The 15,179-nt window shown below is 33.7% G+C and overlaps 1 protein-coding gene across 1 annotated transcript in view; it reads right to left on the reverse strand.

Moving 5' to 3' along the window:
- Positions 1 to 247: 247 nt before the first annotated feature.
- Plod2 (procollagen-lysine,2-oxoglutarate 5-dioxygenase 2) overlaps positions 248 to 15,179 on the reverse strand; it is an 80,752-nt gene continuing 65,820 nt past the window's right edge. The window contains exons 11-20 of the mRNA XM_026385011.2: positions 13,553 to 13,657; positions 11,309 to 11,434; positions 8,951 to 9,092; positions 7,538 to 7,600; positions 6,399 to 6,512; positions 3,976 to 4,041; positions 3,259 to 3,363; positions 1,975 to 2,121; positions 1,738 to 1,863; positions 248 to 1,560 (exon numbers count right to left, since the gene is read on the reverse strand). Coding sequence (XP_026240796.2) covers positions 1,405 to 1,560; positions 1,738 to 1,863; positions 1,975 to 2,121; positions 3,259 to 3,363; positions 3,976 to 4,041; positions 6,399 to 6,512; positions 7,538 to 7,600; positions 8,951 to 9,092; positions 11,309 to 11,434; positions 13,553 to 13,657 — 1,150 coding nt within the window. The 3' untranslated portion in view covers positions 248 to 1,404. The remainder of the gene's footprint in view (positions 1,561 to 1,737; positions 1,864 to 1,974; positions 2,122 to 3,258; positions 3,364 to 3,975; positions 4,042 to 6,398; positions 6,513 to 7,537; positions 7,601 to 8,950; positions 9,093 to 11,308; positions 11,435 to 13,552; positions 13,658 to 15,179) is intronic.

Here is a 15,179-nt window from a genome sequence, read left to right on the forward strand (position 1 = left end):
ATGAGACCAAGATTTTACAATTAATTTATAATCCAATTAATAGAATCTTGATGTTTATATTTTCAAAGCTACAAAACAAACTGAAAAAAAATGACAGTTTTTGTATCCAGATATTATTTCAGACATCATTTATTCACTTCTAAAGATAAATCACCAATAATAAAGAAAACAACAAATTCTTATTTTAAATAATTTTATTTTTCAAAATTTTCTAACACATGGTGTTAGAAAAATGAATTTTGGCACCATGATTAAAAACTTCAAGTTTAACCTTTAAATTAAAAACAGTAGCTACAAGAAGGACATTTACACCTCACTCAGAGAAATGGTAATAAATGAAGTCAACAATTTGGAAGGGGGTTAGAGTAAGGTAGAGAAGAACTCACAGATTAAAAAGGATAAAACAGAAATCACAGTTAGAAGGAAAAAAAATGAATAACCCTCCCAAAAAGATTAAGAAGAGAGACAAAGGGAAAAAGGGAAGAAGCCAGGCTCACTAACTTTATTTTCCTGATATAAAATTCAAGTACTTAAAAAGTTTTATAAAAATCATAAAATGCGACTAGTCTCAATTTTTTTTTCTTTTTCTTTACCATTTTCTACAATTAAAAAAAATGAAACTAAGAAAAACTCTGTTTTGACATAAGGACACTTGCGGATTTTAGATCTGGTGTATACTTAATATTGCCCGCTTTAGATGGTCCATGGGAAGAAATATGGGGTTTAATTTCTAATACAAATGTAAAATCATCAAATGCTCTAGGAAAAAAAAATTGTTTCTAATGGATTTGCTCTTTGGTTGTGTTTCCACTGTTTCTTGAGAAAAACATTGTTATTTTCTTTGTATCATCCCATAACTACTAGAGCAGGGACCTGCATAGGTGGTCAAGAAAGAACTTACATAATTGCACCCAAATTCACTTAGAATCAGTTTCCCCAGGTTTCAAAACCCAGGTTTTCAAAACTTTCCATTTATATCCATTCGTTCTACATTTCCCTTACATGTTGATAAATAAAATTCTTCTCAGGCTCCTCTTAAATAAGAAAACATTATTAGGCTTATTTGTTACTTGTACATTTGTACCTGAATATTTTATCAACTTGAAACACAAATCCAGAAAATCCTCATTATTCTAAGAGACAGTAAAGCATAGAAATAAATATTTTCTTTTACTTTTTTTTCTTTCTTTTCTTCTTCAACCTGTGTTTTAAGGCTCAGAGCAGACATTAAGAAACATCAAACAACTTTTTACAAAAAGTGTTCTGAATGCTTGGCCCAAAGTGAAGTTGTTCTGTTGAAGTTATTTAAATATTCCTCTCATCTTCTCAAGCACAACTTCAAAGATGTGTTCGTGCCAGTCATCCATTCCAGAAGAAAATTCAATTCAATAAAGAGTAAATAACTTAGGGATCTATAAATGACACTGCGATGTATCTTGTTCCATTTTTAACGGGAAGTCCTTCATGCAAATGGGTAAGTCTCCCAGGATGCATGAAGCTCCAGCCCTTTCGTGGTGATTCAATAGAGCAGTTATATCTTAGAAATTTGCATCCACCTCCCTAAAATGTAAAAAAAAAAAAAAAAAAAGTATCTGCTTATTATTTTCAATTTTTAACGAGTGTTAAAATTTCAAATTATGCCATCTTAGCATAATTCTTCTAAAAAAGAAACAGGTAAATCCCTTTTGATAACACCATATTTAGTTAGAAAACTCTAAACAGATGAGTCATACTTGCCTGAAAATCTTCTCCCACATTATTGAGAGCAATATTGATAGTAAACGTTGAAGCATCATGGTGGGGACGTAGAGACCGCTGTCTCTCCGGGGAGTATTTTACTACAAAATTCAATAGTGCAAACCCCTAAAAAAGCAAAGTCAGTCAGGAGATTTGTTTAACAACAAAAACATTTAAAAAAGCTTATTCATGTAGAATGTGGCAGGGAGCATGCAGGAGAGGTGGGAGGATAACTACCTTTGTATAATAGCCTGCAAAGACCTTCAGTGTAACAGGTGCAATAAACTCCCGGATAAAATGAAGCCATACATTCTCCAGATCAATTTGCTTCATGTGGATATCATCAGTCGGGACATTTTCATAACCGCCAGATATACGGCTATCCTGGAAACAGCATTGACACACCATAAAGGGGAGCCCGTGTGTAATTCACATTACCATTATCTTGGTATTTTTTTATAAACACAGCTCATAATAGACAATAAAAATAACAGTTGCTCAATTGTGGTGTACCATCTGCTTTAATTATAAAATGGTCAAAATTACTCAGATAATACAGCTTTGCTAATGTATTGGTGATGAAGCAAATTACTGCAGAGTCAGTAGACCCCTTTCCTACATATTAAATGTATACATGAGGTTTAATTATACAACTACTAAAACAGACTTTCCAAAGCCTCAAATCGGCCCTAAAAAATGACTTTGTATCATGACTCTCTCGGGTCCTGGCTGCCTGATGGGCACGAATTCCACATATATGTGTCCCCTGGATTATAAACTACGGAAAACAGGTTTTCCCCGCCGTGACCCTTGCTTTCGTTTTATGAAATCCCAAATCTTTCAGTGATTTTCTTCCAGTATCCCTCAACACACTGACTTCAAGTTCCTCCTAATATTTCAGACTTTTCTCTCCCTCATCAAGTAAGTAGCTGGGGTGATGTTAACTGGGTGGAGGCAGTGATATTCCAGAGTAATTCATTACAATCCCTAGCCTCTGAGGGTTTTCAGGGGAAAAGAAACACATGGAACCCACACCCGTAAAATTCACTGCCAAGTCTTCACACATGAACATAAATGCAAAGCAGGATTACACTGAGGGCATTCAAAACAATCCTCCTTTCCATGTTTACCAACCAAAAAAAAAAAAAAAAAAAAAAAGTTTGCATTAGCATTTTCACTGCAGGGAATAAAAGGTGATCTTAGAGAAGAAAGACACCAGTCATTACAGACATGTCTTACCTAATGCAACTCCAGCATAGGGACACTGGCCCTTACAGACCACACACTCTGCAATTACATGTATAAATGAGAAACTGGGGCCCAGACAGATAATAGACTTCTTAGGTGTTAAAGGATCAGCTGTCCTCAAGACAGACTGAAAAGAGCATTCTCCTGATGGCCTGGCCCGATCAGTTAGGCCAAGGAAAAAGTTAGAATATATCCCTTCTGAACTTGAATATCTATCCTGACCTTCCCCAGTCAGACACACATTCTAGCTCTTTGTGTGAAACAGTAACTTACATGATGTTTCCCCCCAGACCACTGGCCATAGTGCTCCATTTCTTCCACCAATTCATCACAGGCTTTTTCAGAAAATATGGGGAACCAAAAGACATCTGGACAAGGCTATAAAACATGGCGCCACCATTAGAAGACATAATAATAGCTGTGTCTTAAAATGTTTAAACAACTCTTTGATATGTATAAAATTTTAAGCATTTAAATGACAAGAAAATATCGTCATAGTTTGATTTTTCTTTCTCTAGATACATAAGATAATGGCATATCTCGGAAATGAGGATAGCTTATACTTGGAGAATAAGGTATGAGCAATAATTTTGAACACACCTAAAAGAGAGTTCATTTTTAAAAAGGTCTCTCAGAGAAAAATCTCTTAGAAGAGAGCCCAATCTCTTTCAAAGTTAAACGTTTATTGAAAGAATTCCATACCAGAGATCTTTCAATGATTCCTTATTTTGAGAGGTATCATAAAGCCAGAAAATTTAGGACCATTATTTTTTTTCCAAAAGTATTATCTTAAAATATATTTTTAAATCTCCATTTTCACATCTGTAGGATTCCGAGGCTGCAGAGCTGCTAATAAGCTATGTGAATTTTACCCAAAGGCTAGTTTCTCTAATTTCACATTTTCCACTAAAGTAATATTACACTAGAAATGCTTTCTTCTGGAAAATACAGCAAAATGCTCTATACATCATAGTAGCTATTAATACAAACCTGTTCAACTATGTTTTCTGTGAAAATTTTTGGATAATCACGGTTTATATACTTTTCCTTCCAGTCCTATCAAAAAAAGAATTGTACATATTAACACAAATATCTTTTTTCACAAATACTTCACTGGCAAATAAAAATTATGTACTTTTTATAAATTGAACAACTTAGAAATGGCTGTGTATATTCAACAGAACAGGAATTTTCAGAAACTAAGTTTATATTTCAATTTTTGCCTAATTCTGTATGTGCTCACATCATTCCAGGAAACATTTTTTTAAAAAAAACTTACTAGTTTCATGCTTCAGAATATTAAGACTTTAATAATTTTACAATGACTAGTTTTAGGAATGATTAAATGTGTGGCATTTAAAAATTAAAAATAGGGCTAGAGGTTTAGCTCTATGGTTGAGCACATGCTTAGCATGCTTAAAGCCTGGGGTTCAATCCTCAGGACCAAAAAAAAAAAAAAAGGATAAAATAAGGAACAAAATTGTACCAATAAATAATAGCAAAAAACCATTAGTGAATTAATTAACTAGGGTCTTATTCAACTAATAAGGTTAAGAATTAGGTCCTTATATTGAAAATGGTTCCTCTTCATCTAATTCAGAAATTCTATTCTCTTTGACCAATCTCTGGCATAATTGAGAAAGTTTATGATAAAATATGGAGTGAATTAGGTAACTCCTCAATATATTCTTAAATGCATTTAGACTCTTGAAAAATTTTTAATTTTCTTTTTTATAAAGTACAAATATGGGAAGTCACAGCATAAGCACAGACTCTAAATAATTCTAATAAAAACATGTTTCCAAAAATATTTATATTAAATATATCTCTGAGGCTGGATTTTGGCAGAGCAGATGATTTATATCATGCTAATTTTATATGCCATTCTTAGTTTTGTATGTTTATATGGAGCCTGTTTTTCATGTGGAGAAGCCAAAACTATCTTCAAATTCTTTAATGAATGTCATTTATACATAGTGTACAAATATGATGATCTATTTTCTGTATTATTTCATTATTTTTCTAATATTTATTTTCTAATTCTAAAATTTTAGAAAAATTATATATAAATAATCAAACATGAAATTTAAAAATATTTTTTTTCCTATGCATCATTTTTTAAAAATTTCTTTAAAGTTTATAGAAAACAAAATCCCCAAGAATTTTTACATTTGAGTATTAATAGTAACTTTTTATTTTAGGCAAACTTTCAAGTCATTGAGCAAATTGTGATTGTACTAATTTCTTAGGAATTCTGATGATGTGTCAATCACTAAGTATTTTGCTATGAGACAGCACTCAGCATATCCACAAGTAGACTAATGTTTCAAAAAAACAAAGAAAGCCATAGAAAGAAAAGTCATTTCTGTTCAGTTCTCACATTTTCATCCTATCCTCTCCAGAGACTGGAACTCTTACACAGAGGTGCAATTCAGGATATAATTTAGGGCATCTTACCAGGAAGTTAACCTGCTATCTGAGGAGCCAAATAATTCTACATTCAAAACATTAAGAGATTCAATAAAATATGAATTCTACCCTCACATAAAATAGACCTCTTTTCAATTCTACTCCCATGAATGATAAAGACATACAGCTAAAATGGGGCAAAAGTACTTTAAAAATACCAAAATGTCAAAAAACATTCTTTCTCTATTCAGGAGAGTATTCAAGAACTATTAAATTTACCATTTCTGGAACTCTCCCACAAAATAAAAGACAATTTTCATCAGGTGAAGTGAGTCTTGGTAACTGAAAACTTTTACTATTGCCAGGAGGAAAATCTTAAAAACAGCAGAATAAGAGAACATGTCCCTTGAATAAATGTGGGGAGCTTACAAAAAGAAAGAAATCATTATAAAGCAAAAACAGAAGCTTTTTACTATCTGATGAAATCTTTAAGAAAACAAGAACAGACTTTAGAAAGTAAATCCTTTCTTCAACTTAAGACTTTCTTTTACGCTGAAGGAGCTTACTCCTCAATTTTCTCTGGTTCTCTCAGGTGTACATTCACAAAACTGTCAAAACGGATTAACAAAATCTTGAGATACTGTGTATTTTCCTTAGCTAATTCTTGAATTTTCTTCCTGAAAATCAAAATATTATACACAAACTATTTGTCAACTTTTCTCTGAAATGGTGATTAAAGATTGTATAGAACTTTTGAATATATAAAACAGAAAATATGAGAAACCAAAGAAACTGATAATTAAATTCCTCAAGCCTAAAATAGCTCTTTATGACACAAATTCTTGGTAAAGTTTAGATCTACTCTATAGATCATTAAATAAAATTAACTATTTCATTTTTTAAACGCCTCTTATCACATTTTTGTATTATTAGCCAACTAGTTTATGTCCAGTTAGACTTACAGGAGAATAAGTAATAAAAGAAGTTGAATATGAAACACATACCACAGGATTTTCAAATATCTGCCAGAGGTCATTGTTATAATGGGAAGTGTTGTAATTAGCAGTGGATAGTAGTCGTCCAAATTCATGTCTATTAGAAATGTACATAAACACACCCTATATGCCAAAAAATAGGAGTGTTAATCTTGGAGGAAGGTACAAAATATAAGTTTAACCATAGAAAAATATATAGTATGGTATATTAATTTCAACTTTTATAATTTCATTCATAAACATGCATTTTATTTTTCAAGTAAAACATGCATGATTTAAAATAAAAGAAAGAAAATTTGGATTATAATTCAGACACCACACAAAACTAACAGATAGCACTGACACTCAACTGAAAAAAAGAAGATGAATGGATTGTTTTTATGCCTTTCTCTTTGATCCTAGATGGAGACATCGGGGAAAAAAATTCCTGTTTGAAAGCAGAAATATTTTTGAGACACCAAAATGCAATGGGTTAGACCTTCTTTTGGCTTCTTTCCCTTTCAAAGAAGACAGTGTTACATTTTTAAACCAGAATTTAAAATGTCATTAATAGTGCATCTCTGTATTTCATTCTTTTGTTGTTCTAATGTTTAAAAACAGAACACAAAACTTAGTCATGCATTGTAAAGGCAGCTAAAAAAAAAAAGTGTGTTTCATATCCTTGCCATAAACCAAAAAAACATGGCAAACACAACTGATGTAAGGACCTTGATTTTTTGTACCTGTTTTAGTGGTAAAAGGGTTAGCGACCAATAAAATAAATCAAGAAGAAGAGCTCCTAAGTCTCATTTCTTTAATCAAGATGCACTGTATATCCACCTCTACCTCTTCTCCCTGTCACCCACCAAAATAAAACCCAAAGGAACGAGTGCAAGAAACTTGGGTTTAACTTTTTCAACTTTCAACTATAAAATATAAATCAGCTCAAAGATCCAAGTGTTAACTTCCAATATCCCGCCCAAAATCACACAGATCACATACACACACACACACACACACACACACACACACACACACATTCAGATTAGTAACCCATGAACACCAACATTATATAAAGCTAAATGCAAAGAAGGTTCTCAAATAAACTTCTATGCAATTTACCATATTTAATATTAATTACATAAACAAAAAATAAATAAAAATAACACCTTTGGGGGGCTGAGCATTTGGAATGTTTCCGGAGTAGGGGAGTCTTTTTCCCTTTGTAAAGTCTAAAATGAAGAGAAGCATTGGGTAAGTTGACTGCACACCCACTCTCTTGGGTATTCTTTGGTAAATAAAAAAAAAAAAAAAAAAAAAAGCAGCTCTTGATGAAAAGCTGACATTCTGACATGTCCTTCACAGACAACATGCAGAACAAGCAAAGCTGATAGCGCACACAAAGAAACATGTCCAGCCTTTTCTTTCCATTTTTTTTTTGGGGGGGGGGGAGTCAAACACAAATCCAAGCTCATTTCTAAGCAAAATTCATTAGAGACATATTTAAGACAAAGGAAAAAATAAATAAGATGCCATTCCGGGATGCGCTGTTGAGTGAAACCAGCCAAACATGAGCACAAAATACAATCACAGGTACTGAGGATATTCGATAATAACAAGGCACATAGATTTGTAGGAAAAACAAACAAATTCAAACAAATCATGCTTTGTTAAAATAAGAAAAAAATACTTGCCAACTTTTCTGATTTTTCTAAAATCACAAATACTTATATAAATTTGGGACAAATGTACACCTCGATCTTTTCTAAAATAGGAAATCATATAAATACATTTTGAAATATCCTGAAGAGGCAAGCTATTTCCTATAATTGTTTAATATTTATACTGACATTGTATTTGTAGAACAGCAATGTATCATTAATTTTTGACATCAGATTAAATATTCTACTTATTTTGACTTTTTTTCTAATTCTGTGATAAGGAACCTCTTTTGTTGTAGTTGTTCTTTTTAGTTATACATGACAATGGAGTCTATTTTGATATGTTTGTACAAATATGAAATACATCTTATTCTAATCAGGATCCAGTTTTGGTTTGTACATGGTGTGGAGTTTCACTGTGGTGTATTCATGTATATACACAGGACACTTATGTCAGATTCATTCCACTGTCTTTCCAAGAAAGTGAGGTTGAGAACTACAGTATACACCCAGCTAGAAAAATGCAGGCACCATTTTCTAAATATCTTAAATGTGTAATGATTATTTCACCTAATAAACCTTATTTAACTAATTTTATCTAGGATGAATGAAAGCTATAAAACTTCAAATAGAAGAGAAGATGTATTCTTAAGACCAAAGCTGATCCATAAAAATTCCATCTTCATTATTAAATCTTGCTGTGATGGGTATGAGTCAGCCTCAATTAAAATTTTCAAACCACTTTTACAGGTTAATGTTCAAAAATAATTCCCCCAAACTACTCTCAACTTTTTCAATGCAGTACCAAAAAAATTGGCTAGTACTTACATATTAGAGAGGAAAAAAAGGTATGAAAACACAACTGGCCAAGCAAGTTGTCTCATGAAAACATTCAAGCAAGCAGCCACTTGTGCATCTTACCATTTCTCTAGCATTTCGGCAAAGAGCCATATCAGGATCTAGCTTATCACGAACAAAATAATTCCTTTCATTCATCTCTGAACGGAGTGTTTTTCCTTTAATTAAGTACACATTAGCCATGTATGGGACATTCCATATTCCTCTGAAAGTAAAAAAGACACTCCAAAATACCAGATACAAAAATATTTACATTTTTCTTATGTTTTTAAAACAAATGCTTTGTGTGAATTTAGGTTTTGTATATATAAGTTATACAATCAACACACAAACACATTTATTGATACTTAACATACATAAAAGATTACTTGGTAGACATACGTTTTATGACATTGAAGAGACAAATGACTCTCTAACTTCAATTTAAATAGGGCGATATCTGCTTGGCATTTTTGTCTGTTGGGTCACAGCTATGGCAGTAGGATCATAATATTTTGTTTTATAGAATGTTTCTATTTGTGATTGAAAAGTTTGATAGAGAAGCAGAAACAAAGAGCAGTGGTGTGCTAGAGCTCCCTCACACTGGCCCCCAGAGCTGACGGTTAGTTCCAAATCAATGGTTTGTGATTTCTCTTTGCAAACTTGACATCAGACAGGGCAGTAGTATTTATACCACGGAAATGGAAAACACTAACACTGGGGAATTCCCCCATTCCCAAGAGCCAGCTGTTACTAGCACACCATGGAGTAGAGCCTAAAATTCCCCTAAATTATATTCTCTTGAAGAATAGTAAACTGTGTCAAATCTTTTGAGAAAAAGGAAGATATGAAGAAATACAGCTGAAGTCTGTGAGTGTTGGGAGTCTCTCCCATGTCATTCTTTCCAACACCTACCTCCTCACCCTGGACATGACTCATTTCCTAAGAATGAAATAAGAATAGTTTTGCCTGAAGGACTCTGCCTGCTGCTTTTAGAAAAGAGAAAGGGAAGATCTTGAACCAGAAGATGGAATTGGACATTCAAGAAATAGAATTTGTCTTATTAGATCAGCCTGAAATAAAATGATCTCAAGAGGTATGCAATCTGTTAGCTGAATTCAGAAATTAACCATGGCTGGAGTGTGCAGTGTCTCTGTCTGAAGGGAAAATGCAAACACACACATGTACATCCTGAGTCATCATTCCTTCTCCCAGTTCCTAGACAGGAAGCACCCTATAACATCAACTGGATCAAATGCCTCTGCCAGATTTTTATACTTGAGACAACAATGACAGGAAGATGACACAGAAAATCACCAGTGTCTGCAGCAAAAACAATGGCATACAATCAGAAACCACTGACATGAACTCTCTACTCTGTATCTGTTTCCCTTCAGCTGTACCCATGAGTCATATCAGACACATGCATATAGATCATCTCAGAGTAAGTATAAGTACTTTGAAGCAATAAACTAAGATCTAATACAGTTTTCTTAGCCTATTCATGCTTTTTAATTACAGCAAGCAAAAGCCTTTTTATATTTACATCATCCAAAATCAAAGATTTTATACCAATTAGTATTTTCACAAGCAAAGCATCTTTTCATATTCAACTAACCAAACAAAAAGGTGTCCTTTTTAAAAATAGCTCTTCTTTTTAATTATAAAAATGTTTCTCCTTTTCATTTAGTCTGACACGTTTAAAAGTAAGGCAAAGTGCAAAATATCTCAGTCCACTATCTGTATGAAAAAAATATGGCATTCTTCTCTGTATTGGTTTAGTAAAAATCCATTTCAATTGTGATAACTTTTAGTTTAAAAAATATCAACCAGCGACCCTGAAATAAATACCACTCATGCAAACATTCTGCAGCATGTATATTATTTCCAGTACTTAGAAATGGAAATTAGATATTGGTGAAGAAGGCTGCCTTTAAAGTAGAAGATGAACTATTTCACATTAATCTCTGTGTGTGTGTGTGTGTGTGTGTGTGTGTGTGTATTAGAAAGCTTTGGTTTTCTGTGTTCTTGTGTGCTTACAAATGAAATTTAAAAGCTTATATATGAATTTAAAAAAAATTGTTTAAAAGTCAAAGAAACTCTTAATCACAATTATTAAATAAATTAACTAAACTAAATTCCCTTTCCAATACTAAAGAGTATTACTCTGATATCTATCATAAGATACACACATTAACCATACACTGTCTCTTAGTATATCTTTAAGAATGACTTGTTCCTTTAAAGATTCAGAAATTCTAAAACAACTCTTTAAGATATTAAGTTTTACATGAATATTTCAGAATCCCAAGTGGTCCTCAAATTTCCATTATAAACAAACAGCAAAAAAAAAAAGATATGTAAAAAATCTGAAGTACGTTAACACGCCCACATTTCTAGACTATAGTATTATATGATAGAAGAATAAATCAAGTAACGTACACTCTATTCCCTTGAACGATGTCCACGTAATCCTCAGATCGGGCGTAATAGCCATCAGGACTCAAAGCTCCCCAGAAGTTGGACCACAGCTTTCCATGACGTGTGACAAGGGGAGCGATGATCTTTCTAAAGGGAGATCAGTCAAATCATTACCTATTGTTAAATTGCCATGGTTTACATGTTCTGAGCTTAACATGACACATAACACAATAAAGTGCATTTAACATACATGTGGCTCATCTGAAAGAAAAAATAAAATAAAAAGAGAAATTTCTTCCCAATATCTTTTCTTACATGGGTACCTGCTAGTTTTCATACACAGTTTATCAAAAAGTGCAGCAAAAAAGGAAAATGTCATTTAAAATGTTGATAAAAATAATAAAAATTACTTTTAAATGACTTTATATCCTAGAAACTACCTTATTCATATGGCTCTTATTTTATTTTTATTCCAGCATTTCAAAAATTATACTAATTGAGGTCAAATATTTTTCTTCTTATTAGGCAGACAGAGAAGCCCCTGGGGCATTCAGGTATCCAATAAATATTTGTTGAATAAAAAGAATGAGGATGGGCTGAGACATTTGTACATAGTCCAGTTTTCCTGAAATTAAGTCCCAAATTACTTTTAGGTATGTTTCCATTTTTCGTGACTTTTAAAATGGGTTGTGGTTATTATAAGGTAACTCTGGCAACATGGAACATTTTTTCTGGTCCTTTATTTCAGAAATAAAATAGAGGGTGACTTCCTGCAAAGGCCTGAGCATCCCCCAACAAAACTCATGCTGAAACTTAACCAGCACTGTGATGTTGGTGCTCAGAGGAGGACTTTAAGAAGTAGTGAGGTCAAGGGGGCACCACTCCATGAAGGTCCTGGTCTTGGGAGTGCATAAGCTATAAATGGGGGGGGGGTGTCTGTGCTCTGTGTCTTCCCTCTCTCTCTCTCCCCCCTCTCTCTCTCCCTCTCAAGGTCCTTCACCATGGGATGTCTTCTATCATGTTACAAAGGAGCAAAAAAGTCCTCAACAGATATAGCCCCTGTGTCTTGGACTTCACAGCTCCAAGGCTGTGAGCCAAATAAACATGCATTATTTATAATTCGCCTAGTCTCTGGTATTTTGTTACAGCAGCAGGAAATGAATTAAAACACTACCCCAGTGTTCCCTTTCTCTATGTAACAGGAAAGTGGTCCCTTTGAGACAAGTACACTTTAGGAGTTCAAAATGTACAAGCTTTTCATCTAGGGGAAACTTAATTACAATGTTAACGTTTCCCCAAAGAGAAAACAAAACCTGAGGTTCCTCTAGAATTACTATCTATTTATTTAGTTATTTACTTTGGTACTGGTGAATAAACCCAGGGGTGCTCTACTACTGAGCTTTATCCCCAGTCCTTTTTTTTAAGTTTATTTGGAGACAGAGTGTAGCTAAATTGCCCAGGGTGGCCCCAGACTGGCAATCCTCCTTCCCCAGCCTCCTAAGCTGTTGAGATTACAGCTGAGGACCATCACATCCAGCTCCAATTACTTGTTAAATGCAGTGGTGCTTTATAAGAAAAGCTCACACAACTCCTCCAAGAAATTTTGGGGGCAACCATTCCCCACATAAAACCTCTTTCACAATACTCCAACCTTGTGATGATTAGTTGGGCTCTTTCTCTTACATGCACAAAAGTGAAATAAAATAAACATACACTGCTCAGTGCGGTGGTACAGGTCTTTCTGTAATTCCCATTACTCTGAAGGCTGAGGCAGGAGGGTTGAAAATTCAAGGCCAGTTGCAGCAACTTAGCAAAGTAAAATTTTTAAATTTTAAACAAGGATGGGAGATACAATTCAGTGATAGAGCACTTGCCTAGCATGTGAGAGGCCCTGGATTCAAATCCCATTATGACAAGCAATAATAATATTAAAATAATAAATTGTACATAATCACACAAAACAAAAATGTTGTTTTATTTTTCCCAGTTTTTTTAATATTTAATTTTTAGTTGTAGTTATTTACATGTGGTGCTGAGGATCAAACCCAGGGCTCTACTGCTGAGCCACAAACCCAGCCCCGAATTTGTACAACTTTAATTTGTCAAATATACATCAATAAAACTAGGAAAAAGAAAAAAAAAAAGAAGTTTATGGTGTATAGAAAACAATGTGACTTTTCTCAGTCTACTAAACACAATCAGGCATGTCCACAGTGATGGGGAATATTATCATTTTAATAATATAGTGATATCAAATCTTAGTACCTGTTTTGTTCAATCAAAACTTTTAAAGTCTTTGGATTTGTCAAGACGACATCTGCATCCAAACTAAAATAATAATCACACTTTTCATCCTGACGGCAAAAATCCCTGAAGTTGAATATGAAAAGAGAGTTAGATAAAAGAAATGTCTCTTGGTTGAAATATGTTAACATTGCATTTACACACAACATAAGGCTTCTCCAACACATTTTCCAATGAGAATTTAATTTTAAAATGGCCAACTTATTAACACAGACATTCACAGGTGAGTAAAAACTAAAACTGTAGGTCTGGCAAAATACATTTTAAGCCACTGAATTTTTTAAGGCATAAAACATCCAGTCCCAATGGTAATGTGCAGTTTAGTATCTAATGCTTTCTAATATTAGAGAAAATAATTTACCCCAATGTGTTTATCCTTATAATATTCTTTTCTCACCAATCAAAATATGTTCGGCATGTTCATGCACACACACACACACACACACATGCACGCATACACACATGCATGCATACACACATGCACATATGAAATTTTGCATCACCCAGTTTTAAGCGAATCTTGTGATTTAAGTGTATGACACTTTAGTTATCAATACTTTTTAAACTTGATCTTCATGGAATTCTTTCTATGATGGTTACTCCCTATGTGCTTATCAGGAGGCCCTGAAAGTGCTATCTGATTTTCTAGCTGGTCTCTAGTGTTATCAGCAGGAATTCCAAAGAACAAACTGCTCATGATACTACCAACACATGTGAATTCCCCATGTGATGGCTTTGGCATTTGGGGTTATCTCCTTCTTAGTTCTCAGTTCTGCCCCCTTACTGCTGGTCCCTCTTATCTGCTCTTAATGCTGTGTATCTCCATACTACTTTATTTTTTCTAAACAATTACCAGCCAGGACACCAAACAGGAAGATCTGTATTAATTATGAGAGAGAGAAAAAGAGAGAAAAAGAATAAGTTCCCAATGTGTATGCCAGACATTCTCCAATGGATGAACCATTAGTACTAGCATCTCTCTGGTTTTTTTTTTTTTCTTTTCTTTTTTTTTTTTTTAAAGAGTTCTCTTTTCCTGCCTTTCCTGTCACCTCAAGCCTAGACAGAATCCATAACTCTGCCCCTGAGCTTCCACAGCATAAAGCCTAAGAGCCAGTATCAGACAGGAATATCTCCTGATAGGAAGGCGCCATGTCTTCATCTTATTATCTTTGAGAACTCCTGATTCAGTAATTTTCACTGAATAAATGGTTGCTCTTACTCTGCCAGAGTAAGTATTAAAAGAAGTATTGAAAGAGCTAAAGAAAGGATCTATGATAGGTCTAGTGAGGACTCTACTCCTGTCTAGATCATGAGCAATTGGAAAGTGGGACCCTCCTTTTCCCCCACAATTGAAAACATGGTTTTATCACATATAACCTTCATTGTCAAATGCAACAGGCATTGCCAAACAAGTCATACTCTTCATTTATCTGAGCTTTTTCCTTTTTAATCTTGATCTGAAGTTCAGTTCATAGCTTAATTAAATATGTCAGCTCCTGTCATTAGCTCCTGTCCAGTAGCTTTGGTCGCTTTTTACACATAAATACACTCAAACCCAGAAGTCTAATAGGAGACTCCTGCTACTGTG

The sequence above is a fragment of the Urocitellus parryii genome, chromosome 2 (genome assembly GCF_045843805.1).
Source record: "Urocitellus parryii isolate mUroPar1 chromosome 2, mUroPar1.hap1, whole genome shotgun sequence".
Taxonomy (NCBI): domain Eukaryota; kingdom Metazoa; phylum Chordata; class Mammalia; order Rodentia; family Sciuridae; genus Urocitellus; species Urocitellus parryii.